At 31.7% G+C, this 20,421-nt stretch overlaps 2 protein-coding genes and 2 long non-coding RNA genes across 12 annotated transcripts; 1 reads left to right on the top strand and 3 right to left on the bottom strand.

Moving 5' to 3' along the window:
- Nucleotides 1-2,617: 2,617 nt before the first annotated feature.
- LOC113786782 (uncharacterized) lies at nt 2,618-3,530 on the bottom strand. Its single transcript, XR_003473095.2, has 2 exons — nt 3,264-3,530; nt 2,618-3,128 (listed from the first exon to the last, which is right to left on the bottom strand). It is a non-coding gene; the product is annotated as an uncharacterized lncRNA (long non-coding RNA).
- A 1,248-nt stretch (nt 3,531-4,778) lies between these two features.
- LOC101499717 (DUF21 domain-containing protein At4g14240-like) lies at nt 4,779-12,565 on the bottom strand. Of its 9 annotated transcripts, none has more exons than XM_004486097.4 (13): nt 12,194-12,560; nt 11,967-12,043; nt 11,398-11,481; nt 11,147-11,260; nt 10,563-10,646; nt 10,374-10,445; nt 7,805-7,872; nt 7,591-7,678; nt 7,420-7,493; nt 6,687-7,059; nt 6,540-6,586; nt 6,360-6,441; nt 4,779-5,471 (listed from the first exon to the last, which is right to left on the bottom strand). In XM_004486097.4, exons 1-13 carry the CDS (start codon nt 12,432-12,434, stop codon nt 5,442-5,444), a joined length of 1,434 nt encoding a protein of 477 aa, XP_004486154.1. In that variant the 5' UTR covers nt 12,435-12,560; the 3' UTR covers nt 4,779-5,441. The 9 variants fall into 9 exon arrangements, 7 of the variants coding, with proteins under 7 accessions (XP_004486154.1, XP_012569226.1, XP_012569224.1 ...); XM_012713772.3 differs by having other exon boundaries at nt 4,779-5,302; XM_012713770.3 differs by having other exon boundaries at nt 4,779-4,961; nt 12,194-12,559.
- Nucleotides 12,566-13,286: 721 nt separating this feature from the next.
- Nucleotides 13,287-14,936, top strand: LOC140920324 (uncharacterized). Its single transcript, XR_012163149.1, has 2 exons — nt 13,287-13,630; nt 13,888-14,936. It is a non-coding gene; the product is annotated as an uncharacterized lncRNA (long non-coding RNA).
- Nucleotides 13,618-15,932, bottom strand: LOC101500465 (transcription factor GAMYB-like). Its single transcript, XM_073368544.1, has 2 exons — nt 15,408-15,932; nt 13,618-14,875 (listed from the first exon to the last, which is right to left on the bottom strand). The coding sequence occupies exon 2, from the start codon at nt 14,846-14,848 to the stop codon at nt 14,078-14,080; it is 771 nt and encodes a 256-aa protein (XP_073224645.1). The 5' UTR covers nt 14,849-14,875; nt 15,408-15,932; the 3' UTR covers nt 13,618-14,077.
- Between the last annotated feature and the right edge of the window lie 4,489 nt (nt 15,933-20,421).

Raw genomic sequence — 20,421 nt, 5'->3', positions numbered from 1 at the left:
TGACATATACATTTGTTTTCCTTTAGAATATTGAAAATATGGAGACTATTTATTCAGAAATTGACAAAAGGAGTTAATATTTGGAGTAGTATATACTCCCAATTGATGGAGTAGTTCAGTTTTGAGGCTCCACAAGCACATCATACAATTGGGTCAGCTCAGAGAATATTGCTCCAAGAATTGAGAGTATGTTCCACCTAAATTGAAGGAATTCAGTCTTTCTAAAGTAAGAAAAAGTTGGTTGCCTTTGAACAAATTTATGAAATTCACCTTTATTTTATAAATCATTAATTAAAATAATACTTATTTTACACTCTAAAATAAATTGTTCAATGAGTCGAACCATATTTAGTTAACGAAAAATATTTATTAGACATAAAGTCCAACATTAATACCAACACCACACACATCTTATTTGTATTTTATTGGGTGTCTAGACTTTTGTGTTATGAATAGTACACCTCTTAATCGATATTACTTAATTTTTAAAAGTATAGTTTTGTCTTTCTTAGAGAAAAGATTGTCTCCTAGTCATAAACAGTGTTTTATAGTACTTCAAGACCTAGCTATGATCTGATTTCATCTTATAACTTACATTTTTGGCATAACAGCCTCATAAGTTATCTCTTGATGTAAAAATTGCCTCTATTATTTTGTCATATCACTAAATAAAAATCTACCACAGTATTGCATATTCAAAGGAGCAATGTGCTAGCCATAGAGCTAAGGCTCCCTCTATCACAAGATGCTAATGATGTTATCCAAAGGAAATGTTGAGATACAAATTAGTTAGTCACATCATGAACTACACATATCATCTAAATATTTATTATGATATTGCTTTTCACAAGACCCCATCATGAAGGCAACCAATTAAGTCACAGTAAGACTCACCACCAACCTGGAACTTTCCTTTCAAAGCATAGAACTACAGCACAAAATACCAACCGTTTGAAATAACATGTCCCCCAAAGGTTGATAATTGATATTGACCCTTTGACTAAGTGTGCTACTTTCATTGGTGTAGCTTTCTAACTAGGACTATCTCAATAGCTCAAATTTCACTGTAACTATTTAACATAAACCCTTTAGGTCCACAAATTTTAGCTACTACTACTAAAGATCTTATCTTTAATACTTTCTGCTTTAAGATAAGATATATGAACGTTTGCTTGCCAATCTTTTCCATCACAATGAGACATTATTTGACAAGCTTATCACATACAAATCACATGCTTGACCCTTGTTGTGAGGTAGAACAAACCCAATTCCTCATTATGATTCAAGAGGGTGAATGATGGTGCTCACGTGAAGTTTTTTGGAATGATCCTAATGAATGTGCAACAAAACAAATCTTCACATGTGTCCTTCATTTGAACTGCTTGTAGAATCATAGGCCCCTAAGGTTTGAAAGGATTAATGATGTGAGGTTTAGGTAAGGGTGACTTATTTTTGTACTTATAAATTAATCACTTTTAGAGAAGTGACAATCACTAATTGCCGGCATGATTTAACTGAAAAACTATGCATTTAAGATGAATTTTGAAAAGAGAGAAAAGCACGTGTGTTGGTGTCAAATCCAATAACAAGTGGAGCCTTGACATTGGAATTTCAAACGTGAATCCAATTGGGACATTGTCTTTTGCCAGATAGGATTTTGACTCCCAATAAATTGTGTGCCAAGGGTCTCTAGTTGGATCAATTTGGAAATGTTGGGAAACATGGGTAGAAGATTTGCCAAATGGAGAAGAATGGTGAGGCAACAAAAGGGGAAGTTTTATATTATGAGGATGTGTATCTATATGCTTCTCAATTGGCATAAGTACTCTTAGTCAGAAGCACTTTTTTTCAAGTATTTTTAAATATATGTATCTACCTATCTCAGTGGATTGTACTATTTGACAGTTAAGTATAGTCATTAGCAAATAGCAGTAATTGAATTTGTGCATGTAACATCTTCAAGTGGTTGAAAATCAACCCTCAAATATAATTTATATTTTTCATATCCTCTCTCTTTTTTGCCCCCTCCCCCTACCAATTCTTTGTTTTAGTATATGTTGTTTGTGTTGTCTCAAAAACATACAAATGAAAGACAGTCAAACATATCTGTTTTGGCATAAGTCTTTGCTTCTGTCATGTCTCACATCTTGAATGCTTTTTTAAAACAGACTCATTCTACTAGAAATTAATTTTGTCTAGACAGAGTTATTAATGATAATTAGAATTTAGTATCCATTTTTTAAGGATATAATTATAAACTTGGTTAGTACGATTGATATGTGTATATATATAAACTTTGTAAATTCAAATTTAATTTGCAATTTTCACTAGTGCACGATACATTAAAGTTAATAGTCATAACTCCCCACATTCTGATAAGTAAAAAACTTCATATGTGTTTCTACCTGCAATAAAATATTGTACCACTAATAGATCAAGTCTAGCTAAGGTTGTTTCCCTATCACAGGTGAAATCCTTGATGGATCATGTGTTTGTGGTCCTTGTAATAAATAAAATACTATATGTTTAACTAGGCATCTAAGAGAATTCATACAAAGAGATGCAAAAATTAAGTCACCATGGTGGTACTTGTTTTGAGAATATTCTACGTATAAAGTAGATAATATATATATATATATACGAAGAGAAGTATTTTTCAAACACAAATTTAGATATAGACACCGTATATTTATACGGTTTCCGAGTTTTAAATAGTTTTTTTCATCTCTTAAAATACTTATTGTCTCATCTTATGTCAGTCCACACTCTAGTATACAATGTCGAGATATGATGTCGGAAATACGTGTCTCTAGATAACACAGCTGATAGAGGAAATATTGTAAGAGGGACAGGGTTGGCCACTCTTATTGATGTGTTGAAGAATGTCCTTTTCAGTGTGATAGAGACCTCTTTGGCATCTACAATTTCATTCTTCAGCCGTTTTCAAGCCACCTCCTGTTATTAATTCTTTCTCCCAATACAACATTCTTTTATATAAATCATATCAAGTTCCAAGGAGCTAAACATCTTTGTTGTCTAGGTTTATTTAATTTCATATTATGGCAGGACACTTTTTGTCAATGAAATTTCATAAGCCTCAGTTATGCAAAAGGTGGTCAAGGCACTTCCTGGAGCAGAAAACAAGATTTGATATCATGTGGATGGTGTATAGTCATTCTTCTAAGGTGTCAAGAATGATGATCGTGATGATTAAGGGAAAGAAACTATATCATAGAATATGAATAAATATAGATGTAACTTACATTTGGAACACAAGCTAGGATTTGTGGCTTCAGACATAAACCCAAACAGGTGTAGCCTTTTAGATATCTTCTAATTGCGTCGACCCACTCCATGTTTCTCTCTTAGTGTGAGGTGTTACTTTATATTCTATCCTTTCCAAACACACTTCATTCGGTGTTACTTTATATTCTATCCTTTCCAAACACACACTTCATTCGGTGTAGACAACATGTAAAGTATGACTCTACTTTCATATGTCTTTTTTTTTTATACTTATAATTATTCAATTATGTCTCAACATCCAAAGTTCATCTTAAAATATTTCCTACTAAAAATTTTATTTTTTTATTGAAATAATTTTTTAAAGTACCTACTAAAAATTTAATTTTTTGATTGAAATAATTTTTTAAAGTTCTACTTTATTATTTTTTGTGGGACAAAGTAAATGTCCATAAATCTAATATTTTGTTAATTAAATTTTTATAAAAAGAAAAATACTGAAAAAATAATCTTCATAACAATCTAAAAATATTTTTCCGTAAAAAAAAATTTGCGACAAAAATCAAAAAGATTCTTTTTTGAAGAAAAATAAAATTTTTCTCAAATCATGAAATTTCAAAAAAATATGTAAATTATTTTTTATTAAAAAAATCAAAAAAATTATTTCTTAAAAAAAAATATTTTTTTTCTAATTTTTAGAAGCTTTTTAATTTTGAGAACATTTTTTTTTTTGAAATATTTTTAACTATAATTTTTTTTTTATTCCTTTAACCTATAAATTAGGACCAATAATTAATATACTTATGACATTGACACATATACTTGTAACATACTTTTCTAATCGAGGGTTTTATTTTATTTAATAAAAAACTTATGAGACTCTCAAATTTTTGTACTCATCACAAAAGGTTTAATCAGTTAACTAACTTATGTTACTTTACTAATTTTAACTAACTGGCGAGTAGCAAGATATTGTTTGTGCTGTGTGATATCAAGATATTGTTTGGGCTGTGTGATATTTCAAAAGTCTCAACTCTCACCATGATAGAGAATTATATTCAGATCGTAGAGAATTGTATTCAAATTAGTAAGAGAAAATCTTTTTCGGTTATGGAATAAAATATAAACAAAAACAACAATTAAAAAATTAATATTTTAATTTTAATATTTAATTAAATATATCAATTTTTCAACTTATCATTTTTATTTATATTTTATTACGAAAAGAGTATGTCTTATAACTTTAACTCTATCTTAACCATCTTTTTTTACATAGCCTAACCCTACTACTATTTTCCTTCACCTTATTCTCTTCTCTCAGTCATCTCGTTCCTTTTTATGATTATTAGTCAATGCTTCAATATCCAACTCTAGTATATATACCAGTTACTTCTTTTGCAGCTAATATTGCAAAAGTTACAGACAGCAGAAATGCATACAACATTGCACTATAATAAAACAATACACGTTGTTGTTCCGTTTTATTTCATTTTTTATAGGCAAGTCATAGTGTGTGTGTGCGAGAGAGAGAGAGATAGATGGCCTTTATCACACTGGTGTTAAAATATAATATAGACAAGAGTACCAATAATGGCCTCATTATAACAAACTCAACTATTCCGGAAAGATTAAGAAAATTATTGTAACCTTGTAGTGTTCAATCGATCTTCCTCGGTGGATTTCTTCAGAGTACTTAACCCTGGCTTACTTTGGCCCCCCTGGATGGTTAAAATCAAGACACAAACTATTACTATTTTTTAAAATAAGCATCATCGACGCTTGAATTACAGACAACTTTCAATCAACTAAATTTAAATCATTCTCCAACAACAATTTTCCTAGCTAAGAAAAGTTAAAGCTTGCGATATGCACGACCCATCTGATATCTCTTGAGGCTAAAGAAGCTAACTTCAGGTTACCAAATTGCAAAGGATCATTGGAGAAATCTGCAAATTACTGCTACCCACATAGGCATCACTGATAAAAGAAACACTTCAACCGAAGATAGAAAAGGATATTAAAAATTTCCACTTCCCCTGCTACTTGAATAATCAAATGACTACAAAAAATCCACATATCAATTACATCATTAAGTCAAAACAGACAGTTAATTAATCCCACAGATATTGAAGCTAGGATCATTAGTAACATCTCCCACTCAACCAATGAGAAGCAGATATAATTAGTAAAGTCCAAATTTATGCTACCTGCACAAGATTATATTTCTTCTGCAAATGAAATTACAAGGACATGAGATATGACCATCAATAGTCAAACTAAAAGTGTGTTTCATCATATTAATACTAAATTTTCGACTCAAATTTCTTCTGAACATCATTTCATGTATAATTAGCAGATATCAAGTCTAAGAAGCATATCCATAGTGAGGAGGTACAACGTTATTCTTAGAAACTTCAGGCCCCAAAAGCTAATTCAAGAGGTGAGGATTATAACAGAGATCTCAACATACAACCTCATGCCCAACACCGGATATCTGGAGCCTGAACAAATATGAGTGGTCCAATAACAGATCTAACATAGACTCTATCATCTAAGAATTTGAGCTTTAGACCTAATTCAACCTCAAAAGCTAGCTCAAAGGGGTGCGGATTCCCAAGCGTTTAAGGACCAATTTAGCCATTAGTTTAGGCAATGTAGGATCTCAACAGTTATTATTGACTAAATTTAAGAAAAATGTGTAAAACATAAGACATAAGACAGAAATCAGTAATGTCGTTCTGGAATATAAATTCGGAATTATCATAAACAAATTTAATTATTTAAATACCCATAATCTCATCGTCAAACCAATTACACTGTTAAATTCTTATTAATTCTTCTGTCCTTTTAAGATGCAATATTTCAATTGAAAAAATGCACTATCTAAAACAAGATATAAATCATTTCAATTCATGTGCTCTATATCTACTGCAATTCCCTTACTACATTATCCACATTTGCACAAGAAGTAGGGCAGACAAAGAGAATTAAAGATGCAGTACCCATACCCCGTATAACCCCCTCTTCGACAGAGAAAAAAGATTCACATCTACGGCCAACAAGAAACAGATACTCAAATTTATTTTTAAAAAGTCTACTAATTATTGATCACTTACTGCTCCCTTTTGGCCAGTCAATCTTCGGATTGACGGAGCTCGTGCTACTGAGGAAGCAGCAGCAGCTGCAGCCACACGTATTCTGCAGCAGAAAATATAATGTGAATATTCAGATTCAGATCTGAAGCAGTATCATACAACTCCGAAAATTAAGTTTTGAAAGCTAATATTCTTCATTACCTCTTATGAACATCAACATATTCATCTGTCTCATCCACAATCTCCTCCTGCGTTATTTGAAACAAATTCAAATTATTCTTGATTGAAGGGGGAAAAGATTAACTAAACACCAATGGTGGGGGAACTTCTCAAATTACTGTAATTTACTTGCAGAAGTTCTTCAAATACATCTTCTAAAGTGATAATACCAATCACTTCACCATCTTCAATATTTTCTGTAAAGGAACCATTTGTTGAGACATCATTAGGTTGCAAAGCAGGAAACTTATTAATGCTGGGAGGTTTTGAAGACTTGTCAATGTCAACAACAACGCTTTCAGTCACCTCATCCTGTTTTTGTAGTAACGGAATAGTCAATTGTGAATCCTCACCAACCCTTTTGTTTTCTTCGTATTTCTCTCTATCCGTTGTTTGTGGAGGCAACTTTGCTTTTCCCTTAGCCTTCACAACAGCAGCCATATGACTGCTGCCTTTTTGGAACTCATTCAGTATATCATACAGAGGCATATCTGCTGGAACTCTGTAATATAAACCATTACAAAATACAGATATTTGACTTAAACATTAAGGAAAATAACAAGAATATCAATGAAGAATCAAATGTTAAAGATGTGAACCACTAATGAGCTTCTGTCTAATTACTTGCTTTTAGGAGACGGACTTGGTCTTTGACATGATGGGGCTATATGACCAAATGGTTAAGATTAAGAGTTTGATCCTTACCACCTCAATCTTAATTAAACTAAATTTCAACGTAAATTGAGCCAATATAAAGTCCAAGCTTCAAGGGCAAAGGACTCTTCTGTAAGGAATTATGTCATTAGAGAAATAAAAATCATAAGGTGAGAAGACTTTAGAAGAATTGAGACGACTTACACACCGTGGGATTCTCCGGATGGAAACAGCACTGACAGGGGTCTCTGTTTCTGGCCGAACAGTGAGAAGACTTTTAACCTAATTGAAAAATTAAAGTTGGTGGGGAAGAAAATAAAGAAAGTAATAAAAAGGAGAGGACTAAAATAAAGTCATAAGGTGAAGATTTAGCACCCACCAGTAGAAGCCCAATAATGTTTTTTGGATTTCCTGAATAGACAGGAACACGGCTATGCCCACGAGCAAGAATTTTCCCCATTGCCTCCCTGATTTGACATTCACAACATAGAATAGGTTTAAGGGATACAAAAATGCAACAGGTAATGCATACTCTGTAAAGAATTCTACTCTTTAATCAGGATAAAATAAGCAGCACCAAGACACTCACTCACCAGTCGAATTTTGAATTAACATCCAAAGAAAAAGTTGATTCAATAGGAGTCATAGCCTCTACAGCAGTCTGGTCAAAGAAACAGATTATAATGGATTAAAAAAGGATATTTGCATAGATGTATACTGCAAAAAACAAAAAATGATGCGCAAAATATGTCTTACACAAGTCAATAGCATTAAAGAAGGCAATTGATTCAGATTTTTTAGATACCAATTACCAACAACGGGTAGAGTCTTTACAAATCAAATGAATCTATGTCCAAGCTTCGGTAATTACCCGCATAAACTCGTGAATATGGGAATTGGTCTAGGTACTATAGTACCTTCCAGAAAATATGTTATGTTTTACAGATAGGATTTGAAATGCTTCTGAATTTCTTCCTATTGAGACAGATATTGAAACTTGATTTCATGTTTTGTTTTGTCACAAGTCTTAATCATACATGTGGGTGCAGAAACATACTCAGGTATCCTGCACAAACTTTACCTACTACCATCCCTAAACAACATACAGAATGAAAATTAATATCAAGGTAGTTAGATAAACTCAAATACGAAGGACGTAGCTGTTAAGACAAAATCTCAATTTAAATGTTTTGATGATAATTAAACAAAAGGTTAATTAAAGACTATTGATTATGATTCTAAATGTTTTGGTATTTAACATGTGCATTTGAGTGTGTTAAACAAGATAGGTATCAAACATTAAAAAGCATATCGCATTAAAATCAAAGAAAGCAAAAGCAGTAAAACGAAGATTGATCTTGAAATAGTTCTGAAAAACGAAGATCGATCTTCGTTTTTGGCAGAAACAAGAATAATCAGTTTCTTTGTTAGAGATTGGATCCTGGAAGCTTTATTCATCTCATATTTTCATCAGAGAATAAGCAAGGATCAATCTAAGTCATAATCATTCCATAATTTGAAGGATCAAAAGATATGCTTCATAAAAAGCTTAAAACAAGATCATTCTTCAAGTGAGGAAGTTGCAAGCTGTAAAAGCACACTGCTGATTGTACTGTCAATCTAGACCTACACACGTGACTGAAAAGCAAGAAAATCATCTCAGACAACTGACACAATCACAAGTACAAGTCAGCTCATCACCAACAAATTCGAAGAACGATCTTGGATGTCAAGAACGTTCCTGGATTTAGCATAATCACTCTTGCTTTATGATTGGCTTTTTCCAACCACTCCTTAATGACAACTGGCTCTATTTCAACGGACATATGAGCTGTCCTAAAGGTCTATTGAAGCTTATAAATACAGCTTAAAGATAAAGAACAAAACACAACTCAAAGTGCCAAGAAAAGCATCAATCATTCAATCATACTCAAGTGTCTCGTTATCATTCTTAAAGCTTGCTGTTTTTAATCTTTGTGTTGTGTTAGAATCAGTATCAACTGAGTTCTATTTACAGAATCTATTTCTCAAACAAGAGTTGAGTAAATATCCAGATTCTAAACATTCTCAAAATCACCACTTTGTAACTCAAGGTTATTTTGTTAACATAAACTTGAGTGTTTTGTAAAAATCCTTTCATGTTTTGAAAGGTAACTCGCAAAATCCTTTCTGAAATAGTAAGGTAGAACTGAGTAAATCCTTTCTAGGTAGAAGGGTAGAAAATGTGTAAAGATCAAGATTGATCTATGAAAAATAGTGTGACAACCAAGAACAATCTTGCCTTTGAGCACATAGTGGAAAATCTCACATTTGTGAGGACTAGACGTAACCCGTGTTTGGGTGAACCAGGATATATGCGTGTGTAATCTCTTTATCTCTATCTCTATTTACTTTATGTGTGACAATCAGATTTTATATTGATAACATTTGATATTGTTGTTTTTTACTAACCAAGATCAATCTTCGTTATAACCAAGATCAATCTTGAGTTGAAGTTTCAGTTTTAAACAGGAATTTTTTTAAAAGGGGCAATTATAATTCAAACCCCCTTCCTTATAATTGGCATTGTTACTTCAGTAGCAATATTTAGAGAGAATACAAGATCACTGGATGTGAATGGTCTAATTTGAACCAAGAAGCCATGATACTTTGATAAGACTCAGAAAAGTTTTGAAAAGATAAGGCAATAAGCAACTTTATTAAGTATTTATTCAATAACTACTTATCAATAAGAGCGTATGTATATGTTGTTTTACATTCAAAGAGAGAATGAACTTAAATTCCACTTAAGCTCTACAAAATTCATTTCTATCCGTTGTCTTGAGGAATAGAAAATAAGCTAAATACAAATTATGGGCATAAAATAAGATCTTTTTATAAGCTCTTCCAGACTGTTTATGTCATAAGACAAACCCAAATAAACTGTTTCAGATTCCCTCTTAATATACCCTAGTTCCCCATTCCATGTCCACAACCCTTGACCATTCCTAGCATCCCCAAATAGAAGACACAAACCAGTTAAAAATTACCATATTCACTAAGCAAACTTCACATGGTTACACATTTCATCATCAATGTGTATTGTAATGGACTGTCACATAATGAAACATTAATAAATAGGTTGACATTCAACATCATATAGTGGATGGATACTGGGTATACCTTTTCAGTCAAATCTAGAGCTCCGCTAATAATTGTTGTCTCATCGTGCGTAAGCTCGCCACCTTTACCAGCCTGAAAACAAGAAATCCAACATTTGATAATCAAACACCCATAACTATAATGGTAATATAATTTGGTAACTTCAGGTGATTTTTAAATTAAATCACAATAAAACTGTTACTTTAATACCTCCTTACTATGGATGGAGACAAGAGCTTTTAATTGGGCTCGCCTAAACAGTGCCTCATTGTGTCCTAATAGCCGATCTAGAACCTGGACAAATATCAATAAGAACAAGAAACCCTTGAGGCATCATTAAAATCAAAACAATTAATTAAAATAAAAGTTGAGCTGACACAAACATTTTGAAAGGTTATTTGACTTAGAAAAGATAAAAGGCTAATGACCTGTTTTCAGCCAAAAGGAATACCTAAGACATTGTTCATCTGCTAACAAACTAAATATTAGGTCGCCAGGGAAACCTAAAACACTGGGTATATGGATCCAGTCAGCTATATGTTGTTCAACACTCACATTTTCATCAAATGTGAGAAAACTTACTCACAGAAGTGAATGTTCAGGCATATAAAAAATAAGTTATTTCAGTAGTCTTGTTTGGTTTAAAAGAATGCTTCAGTGTTGGACGTTAATTATATTATACTGATTATCCAATGAAAATGAAAGAAATATAACTCATGCACACAAATGCCTAAACCAACCACATAAACATATACTAAAAGAGCCAGCACTTCAAACTATGTATAGTAAGTCACCTTTCCAACAGGATAAGCAACTGGATAACAGATTATCATTAAAATTCGTACAAGCCATACAAAGTTGGCACCTACAGCAAGGCCATATCTACTACAAATTGCTTGAGGAATAACCTGAAATCAGAGTGGAAAACATAGTTTAAAGAGAAGAAAAATGGAAAAGGGGGTAAAAAAATCAACATCATGATATTCATTGGGAGCAAATATTGACCGTAAACCACAGACCCATGAAACATGGAAAAATCACATACCTCCCCAAAAAACAGAACGAAAGTCACAGAGAGAATGATAGCAACAAACTGATTGAACAGTTTGTCTAGGTATATTGGAAGTGCCTGCAAATTGCAAGTTTCAAAACTAGCAACTGTTTAAAATTAGGCATGATTTAGGAATCAATGTGAAGTATATATGCAACGCAATACAATCAATGATTCAATATCGAACATAAAGTTATAAATAATACAGTCAATGATTCAATATAAAACATAAAGTCATAAATACTACTAAAACGCAACACAGTAACACAACATAGTCTCTGGCATCCAAAAATCTGATTCAGACATTAGAGTAAATGCAAATGACCACTTCAAACAAATTATTCTAGTCTGCCTAATCAGCTTTTTTTTTTCTTCTGTTTAACACTTCTGTATTAAATTAAGCACCAAGCACTATTTGCAAGAGGTTACTTTCTTATGGCAAATTCTTGCAAAAAATTCGCATCCGACAAAAATTTATCTATTGAGTTATAATATAAAAACTATGTTATTCTAACTCCGAATCAAAATTTAATATGAAAATAGAAACATTTTAATCCAATTACCTCCATAGCAGCAGCATTACACAAAAGCAGAGTCACCAGAAGCTGGTGCTGTTTTTGAACGACCGGAAGTATAACCGCTGCATGAACACACACAAAAAAGGAAAATCACGTTGACAATTTAACATTCTAAATTTCCTCATCCAATTATATTAAAGGAAAATTCGATCACGTGATAAGCAAAAAAGGAAAAAAGAGAAAATCTAAGCGTAGAAGAAAAAGAGAAAAACCTGCTTGCTTTTTCTCGGAGGGAGAACCACTACGCTGAAGAATCTCGAGATCAACGAGGCCGAGAGACATGAGACCTAGGGTTAAACCTGACATGATTCCGGCGAATATGACAAGGAAACATGAAATTCCGGCATACACGAACCACCACACTGATCCGAATGGTATTCCTTCATTGCCGGCGAGTTGGTTCCGAGTCAGTAACCGAGTTACCGTTAACGCACTCATTACATTAATTGCCATGGTTCTGTTCTTCTTCTTCGGCTTCTCTTCTTTTTTTTCAATTTTCTTCAGTTTTGTGGGCCCTCTTTTTCTTTCAGTGCAATCAGGCTTCAACTCCTGGACACGTGGCGGAATTAAGGACCTTTACGTTTTGATGAGTCGATTTCACTTTCACACGTGGACAACCGCAGAAGACGACGTCGACGTAGCTTCCATCTTATTCTAGACTAGACTAGATAGACTAATCCTGGTCGTCCAATCAGGATGATAATTTTCATTTGACATTTTATTCACAAAATATCTTTTTATAAAATAAAAACTAAATTATATTTGTGGTCTTTTAACTTAATTTCAGGTAAGGTTTTAGTTTTTAATTTTTTTTTTCAATTTAGTCCTTTATTTTAATTTTAAATGACAATTTGATATTTTATGTTTTAAAATTTCAACGTTATCTTTTTTTAAACAAAAATTCAAAAAAAAAATTCAATCAAAACTCATAAAATTAATTATATTCTTCAATATAATACAAATTTTATCAAATTCGTAACGCAAATTTTCAAATAAATTTATATTTTTATACTTTATTTGATATTATTAGGAATAAATGACTAAATCGAAAAGAAAAAAAAAAGATAAAAGACTAAAATATTACCTGAAATTAAGTTAGGAACTACAAATGTAATTTAGCTTAAAATAAAATATATGATTAATCATTATTTTGGTATTCCAATGTGGTTTTAGTTCATTTAAAAAAAATAGATTGAAATATCATATTTCCTTCTTTTGGTTCTTCATGCAGCTTCTGTCAGATATTGTTATGTGGCATTTTGATTTTACATTTAATATTTTTGAATTAAATAAATAAATAAATGTGTGAAATAATGAAGGTAAAAAGTTAAAGTTATTATTCACCATTTTCAAGAAACAAACTAAAGAGTTTTTTTCTCTCTCATATATTCAATCCTTCCATATATATATTAAAACCTTCAAAAAAGTTTTGGAAAAAGTTAATGTCCGACTTAAAATCTTCTCACCCAGTGGCGGAGCTTCCTTGTGACAGGGGGTGGCCATGGCCACCCAAAAAAAAATATTAAATTACGAAAATGTCCTTGTTAAAATTAAAAAATTATAAGAAAACCTAAACCTAATTCAGTTTTCTCTTTCTTCCTCTCTCTTTCAGCCTTCCTCTCCCTCTCCCTCTCCCTTTTGTGTTGCACGTAAGGTGTTTGATTTTATGTCTATAACGTTCTTGAGTTTTTTTGTTGCACATAAGCTGTTTGATTTTATGTCTGTGTTTGAGTTTTTTTATTGCACATAAGCTGTTTGATTTTGTGTCCATATAAAGTTTTGAGTTTTTTATTGCACACAAGGTGTTTGATTTTATGTCAGTATAAAATGTTTGAGTTTTTTTGTTGCATGTAACGTGTTTAAGTTTTGTTGTATTTTTTAACAATATTTGCTGTTTCATTTTTAGTCGGCCACCCCAAGCTTTTTAACCAAGCTCCGCCACTGTCCATCACCCCACAAATTGAAAGGCACTTACCATCAAAGTTCTGAACAGGTGGCTGTTCATCCAGTGAATTTCTGTTGGCACTAACAGCGGGGCACTCATTCAATATGGAAGATGCACCAAATAGAGCTACAGGGTCAGCATACTCTTCCCACTATGGCTCATACATATTCAAAGCAGAGCTGTCTGCTCTGTCACCAGGAGTTGCAATAGATGAATTTGAACACTTGTCATAAAAATTATTTTTTGAACTGCCCAGAGTCTTCGCCGGATAAAGTAAAGCATCCAGCAGGCCACTATTCTGTGGAGAAGAACAATCTGACTCCAGTGTACTAATCAGTGTATCATATTGAATGAAATCTTCAATTGACTCAAGTAACGGAGAGGTGGAAGATGTACCCCAGCTACCTAAGTCAATTTCTGAATATTGGAGTGAAGGGAGCTCCAGCTTAACAGCCTCGAAAGGCTTAGAAGCGGAGGAATTTCCATTTTTAAGTGAATGGCTGTAACACATCGAGCTGTGTGAGGAGAGACCAGGATCAAGGGGTGATTGCATGCCAAATGATTGTGTCAAATTATCAGAAGTATTATCCTGAATATGATCAAATGGATAAAAACCACTTATGTTGTTATTACCACTGAATGATGTTGCTGGCAGAAAACTACAATACTGATAAGAATCAAAACCATTTAGCATATTGCCATAAGCAGAAATATCACAAAGCTCAGGAACATAAGGTAAGATTCCCTGGTTATCCTTCAGACTGTCAAATATTGCATCATGTATATCATCGGGATGCAATTTATGGTCTCCGTTAATTCCACCAGTGCTTTGGTCACGAGGAGTCTCTTGCTGCACTCCGGGAGGATAGACCGGCAAGCCAGCCCGTTGACACCTCTTGACCCGGGTATTCCAGTACTTCATTATCTCATTATCTGTACGACCCGGCAACTACAAGCCAAATAATGAAAAAATAAAATAAGCACAATATTAAAAATAAAAAATTGTAGAAGATACTGGTCGCCACAATTATAAAATCATGTGTGGAATGCATGATCGCCGTACCTAAAATGTTTTAATTCAAAGTACCAAGACGTTTACTTATAAATTACAGTCAGTTTCCTAAATAAGTTATACCCCTCAAATTTATTAAAAAAATAATAAGAATTAATAACAAAATCCATTAGTTTCCTTATAATAAAGAAAGAATGACATTTTTCAAGTTCAGAGTTCTATATATGCATACATGATAGTGTGATATCTCACTGAAACCACCATATATTCAGAAATTTACACACATATCCATTATCAGCTGAATATGTTTCAGAATTATAATAGATATTTCCTTATCAAGGCAACCAAATACTAAGAAGCACTGTGTCATAAAAGTTAAACAGAGTGTGACGTACACAGCCTTCAAAATTTTAACCATGACAGTTACCATGACATATTCTACTATCTACAGTATAAATTTACAACTCACCTAATCTGCAACTGGAGTTATCAGACAGAATGTTCAAGCCAAAAGAAATCATTTGCAAACACAGAAAAGTGAATGTTGTAAAGTTCTATATTTGCGTAAAAGTTGAAAGAAAAAGAATTATAGAATTAAATACTTATACAAAATGGGTGATGTTATCAGGGACAGATCTGAGTTATGACAGGGGGAGGCCACGGCCACCCCAAAATTTTCTTCTTCGGTAAAATTATGTATACTTATAATAAAATTTATCTATAATATATGGTATATATAACAAATGTCTCGTTAACAATGTCAAATTGTGGAGTAGCTTAATGGTAATGGACATTTTCATAAACCTCATGTCTGTGGTTCAATGCTACATGATAATGACTTTTGTTATTTTTATTATAAATATAGTTATTTGATTGACAAAATTGTAAATAGTTGGATTCGAACAGGGTACCTTTAATACATCTAAAAATTAAAATTACCACTACACCAAAATGGAACATATAAAATGAATTGAAAATATTTTGTTTTTATGTTGGTCCCCCCAATAAAATTTATCAAGATCCGCCACTGTTCTCACCTTAAAAAAAACAAAACATCAACACATACAAAGTGACGCATCTCTATGGCCTTATTCACCCAAACAAAGTTTATAGATTTTTTGTCTTTTTGATTTCAAAGAATGGTTTTTATTGAGATAAAAATATTTTTGATATATATTTTAAAGACAATAAACTTTATGAAAAAAATGATTAAGTTTAATAAATTGTGATTTATTTAAGATCATACTTGTGTTTTATTTAAGAAACATAAATTGCATAAATGGATAAGCAAAAAATCATTCACATCACGTGCATAAATATTTACTCAATAATAAAATAATTTTAAAATAAATATATTATATATAATTCATTTAATAGAATTATTGTTGTATCTTCAAGATATCATTTTCATGAAAAAAATGTCTAATAAATTCATACATATACTAAAGTATCTCACTAATATTTGATGGACAAAATACAACATGTGAAATATCAAGAGAAATTGTATGAAGTATTGTTTCAACAAAAGATTTATCCTCTCATATAAAAGACAACATTCTCAATTGTTATGAAATAATATTCTCATGACAAACAAATTCATTGCACTCGTAAATATTTATATCATTTCAACAAAATAACAAGAATCAACTTTGAAGAAGAAATTATTTTAAGATTAAGTCATTTACTAAGTCATTTGTTTAAAAAATAATGGAAGAACAATCACTAGAATGTTATGGTTGCTCTATTACAGAACAATTGACAATAATGAACTTTTCGAAAGAGCAACATGCAGTAAAATAGTTCACATTTCCCACATGGGTTTTTCAACATGATTAGAAGAACATTCTAGTTTATAACAAGAACAATTTGGTTTTGAATAAAAGAACATTCTAGTTATTCTTTTTTAAAAACATAAATAAAACATATTATTCTGCATAGTCCAAACATCAAGTTAAAGAGTATCAAGACTACTCAAATCAATAATCAAGTCTAAAATTCACGCTAAAGGTCCAAAAAAGGAACATAACCTCGAAATTAATGACCAGATTGGTCTCCAGATTGATGAGATGTGAGCAAGGACATGAGTACACTGTTGTTGCACCTTTTGCAGATAGATCAACATGCTTTTGAGACAAAAAACAAAAATTTCACAATCCATTCACTCAATCATTCACGTTTTCAATCAGATTCAAAAGCTAGAACGTTATAGGTTTGTCAATAATATTCTGAACAACAATATAAACATGTTTTTAATTGTTTTAAAATGGATCTGGCGTTTGGCTAATGTGTCTATTTGATATATTAAGTTTAAACTGAATATTCAAAGTCTCCCATTGAATATAATTTGAAGATCAATTGTAAGAAGAAGGCAACGGTTCAATTTGCAAATCAACCAACATTTGTTCAAGTAAGAACAAGTCAAACACTCTTGAAGTAGTTTAGCTCTCTTCATTATATATGTGGATCATCGTTTACTGAGCTTGTCTTTATTTATCTCAAATAAGTATCGAGAAGTTTCAAGATCACAAACACTATTATCATACACATCATTTGTAACTCAAGTCTATCTTTTATGTTAGATTTAGTGTATTTGTAAAAATAATTCTAGATTGAAAAGCGACTGTGAAAATCATTTCAAGGTTGAAAGATGACTGTAAAAATATTTCTAGATTGGTAGAGGTGTGATCAAGAGAAAAAGTTTGAAAGAAAACATTCTAGTTCTGAAACGCATAGTAAAAATTTCACGGTTGTGATGATTGAACTAGCCCGAGTTAATTGAACCGATATACTTTGTGTGTGTTATATTTTTATCTCTTATCTTTAATTATTTGCACACAAAAACTACATCTCACTATAAACTAATGTGTATTATTCACTTCTAACGTAACCAGAACATTATGTTTCAACTAAGATTGATCTTGAGTTAATTTAAATTAAGCACATGAATCAAAATTTTAAAATGGACACAATTCAAACTCCCTTTCTTGTAATTGATAGTGTTATTGCAATTGGTATAAATGCTCCACCTTTAAGGTTTGAGCACATAACAGTGTAAGAGGAAAAAATTCAAGAATAAGTGATGTTAAACCTGCAAATCAAATTACATGTCATAGATGGCACAAGTTAGGAAATTTCAAAACTAGATGTCTTTTGAATAAGAAAGTGCAAAAAAGGTTATCTTGCAAAAAGAGTTCCACGATGAAAATCAAGGTTAAAAAAGAAGAAACCAACACATGTATAATGGCAAATGAAGAAATTGTAGAGGTAACATATTATGAACTGTGTTATTTATGTAAAGATTTTGAAAAACTTCCTAAATGACTCAAACACATTATCTCAAAAGTGAATATTTCTAATAAATCAACTTTATGAGATAAAAGAAACAAAAGAATGAGCTACAAATTAAGAATGATGAATATGTTAAAAACATTCAAGATATGCAGCAATCCCATTTAAAAATTTTTGAGCAACAAAAGATTCTCAAAAGTGTTATTAATATCTTGTATTGTTCTTTCATTTATTGTCCAATTTAAGCTGCATAATGGAATTTCAGTATGTTTTATGTGACCTTAAATTCTGAATTGAGAGCTGTTTATGGATATCATTGCAGTTCAATACAAGATTAGTATCTTAGTTAATTCATTAACAAATTTGAGGATTTTTTAAGATTACAGTTTTTTTGATTCAAATGATCATTAGATTGAATTTGAAAGCCCCATTTTGGTGTAGGAGTATAAGTATATTATTACAATTCCGATAATAAGCAGAATTTCCCAATTTCTCAAAATAAATGAAAATTATTAGTGTACTTACGTTTGATAATGTCACATAATAAGCATAATTCAAATATATTTGTGTCTATTATTTCAATTTTAACAAATTTAATATTATAAATGAGCTATTTTATTTCAATGTTAATATTTTGGTCTTTATTTTTCTACAGTTCTGATGCTTTAAGATATGACATCGACAAATGAGAAAAATGTAAGGAATTCATAAATTAGTTGTATTTATATTGTTGCAATTTATTTATCAATATTAACCATATATTCATACTTTTCGTATACGTGCGAAACATGCATGTTTACCAAATTTGTTGCATGAAATCAACCTTGATTTTTACAAATGCACATCGAACTCAAATTATGACAACTCCATTCAACTGGGTTTTAGATATGCCAAAAAATTTATAAATTTATGGTGCTCTATTGTCGGAGTTGGCTAGTAGGTGGGATGGACGTAGTGGGGGGTTTAGGATTAGGGGTAGGATAATTAATTTTACTCCAAGTGACGTATGTTTAGCTATAGGACTACCAATAGTAGGTGAACCTTTGAAAGTACGAAAATGAGGAATGTGATACATTGTTGTTGTTTAGAGAAAAAGAAGTAACTTGTGATATGATTGGTGTGTTGCTTCACATGTGTCGTCAAAACAAAGTCAATTTTTGTATACTTTATATACTTCTCGCCTTTGGCGAGTTCTTATTTCTCCAATCAGGGTTTCAAGTAAATACTCGTTATATTAAAATACTTGATGATCTAGAGTCTCTGCATAACTACAATTGGGGTGTAGTTATGTATAATGTTTTAGTTGAAAGTTTAAGTAGGATTAAAATTATGTTGAAAGAGGGGATGCATGGTAGATTCAAAAACACATATAACAGGTTTTGCAGCTGTCCTACAGGTATATATTTTATATCGCTTTATGTCACCATCTTCTATCTTGTATTGTCTTTAAATTAAAATACATTTATTAAGTATATTAAAACGAAATATAATATATATTCATAGAGAAAAAAAAAATGTAATATGAATATGTATATTACATTAATTCCTTAATAGTGTTTTGACTATGAACCTCAATAGAACTGTGTAGAAGCACAAGATGGTGTTGACCTCACACAACAAGAAAACAAGCATTTTGTGAGAGCTTTTGCCCTCACAAAGGGGTATAATCAGCCACAAAGGTGGCTTTTGTGAGGGCTTTTGGCAGCCACAAAAGACAGACATTTGTGAGGGCTTTTTCAGCCACAAATAAAGACCAATTTCAATTTTGACATTTGTGAGGGCTTTTTCAGCCACAAATAAAGACCAATTTCAATTTTGACATTTGTGAGGGCTTTTTCAGCCACAAATAAAGACCAATTTCAATTTTGACATTTGTGAGGGCTTTTTCAGCCACAAATAAAGACCAATTTCAATTTTGACATTTGTGAGGGCTTTTTCAGCCACAAATAAAGACCAATTTCAATTTTGACATTTGTGAGGGCTTTTTCAGCCACAAATAAAGACCAATTTCAATTTTGACATTTGTGAGGGCTTTTTCAGCCACAAATAAAGACCAATTTCAATTTTGACATTTGTGAGGGCTTTTTCAGCCACAAATAAAGACCAATTTCAATTTTGACATTTGTGAGGGCTTTTTCAGCCACAAATAAAGACCAATTTCAATTTTGACATTTGTGAGGGCTTTTTCAGCCACA

The sequence above is a fragment of the Cicer arietinum genome, chromosome 1, assembly GCF_000331145.2.
Source record: "Cicer arietinum cultivar CDC Frontier isolate Library 1 chromosome 1, Cicar.CDCFrontier_v2.0, whole genome shotgun sequence".
Lineage (NCBI taxonomy): Eukaryota > Viridiplantae > Streptophyta > Magnoliopsida > Fabales > Fabaceae > Cicer > Cicer arietinum.
Note: the sequence above shows the minus strand (reverse complement) of the source record. Positions and strands in the feature narration are given on the sequence as shown.

Excerpts from the sequence above, each read along its gene's own strand:
- LOC101499717 (XM_012713770.3), bottom strand. The coding sequence starts at position 12,434 with ATGGCAATTAATGTAATGAGTGCGTTAACGGTAACTCGGTTACTGACT. Across the intron at positions 10,446-10,562 it reads TCTCCATCCATAGTAAGGAG|GCTGGTAAAGGTGGCGAGCT; the intron begins GTATTAAAGTAA and ends TCTTGTTTTCAG. Across the intron at positions 7,060-7,419 it reads TCCATCCGGAGAATCCCACG|AGTTCCAGCAGATATGCCTC; the intron begins GTGTGTAAGTCG and ends TTTATATTACAG.
- LOC101500465 (XM_073368544.1), bottom strand. The coding sequence starts at position 14,848 with ATGAAGTACTGGAATACCCGGGTCAAGAGGTGTCAACGGGCTGGCTTG.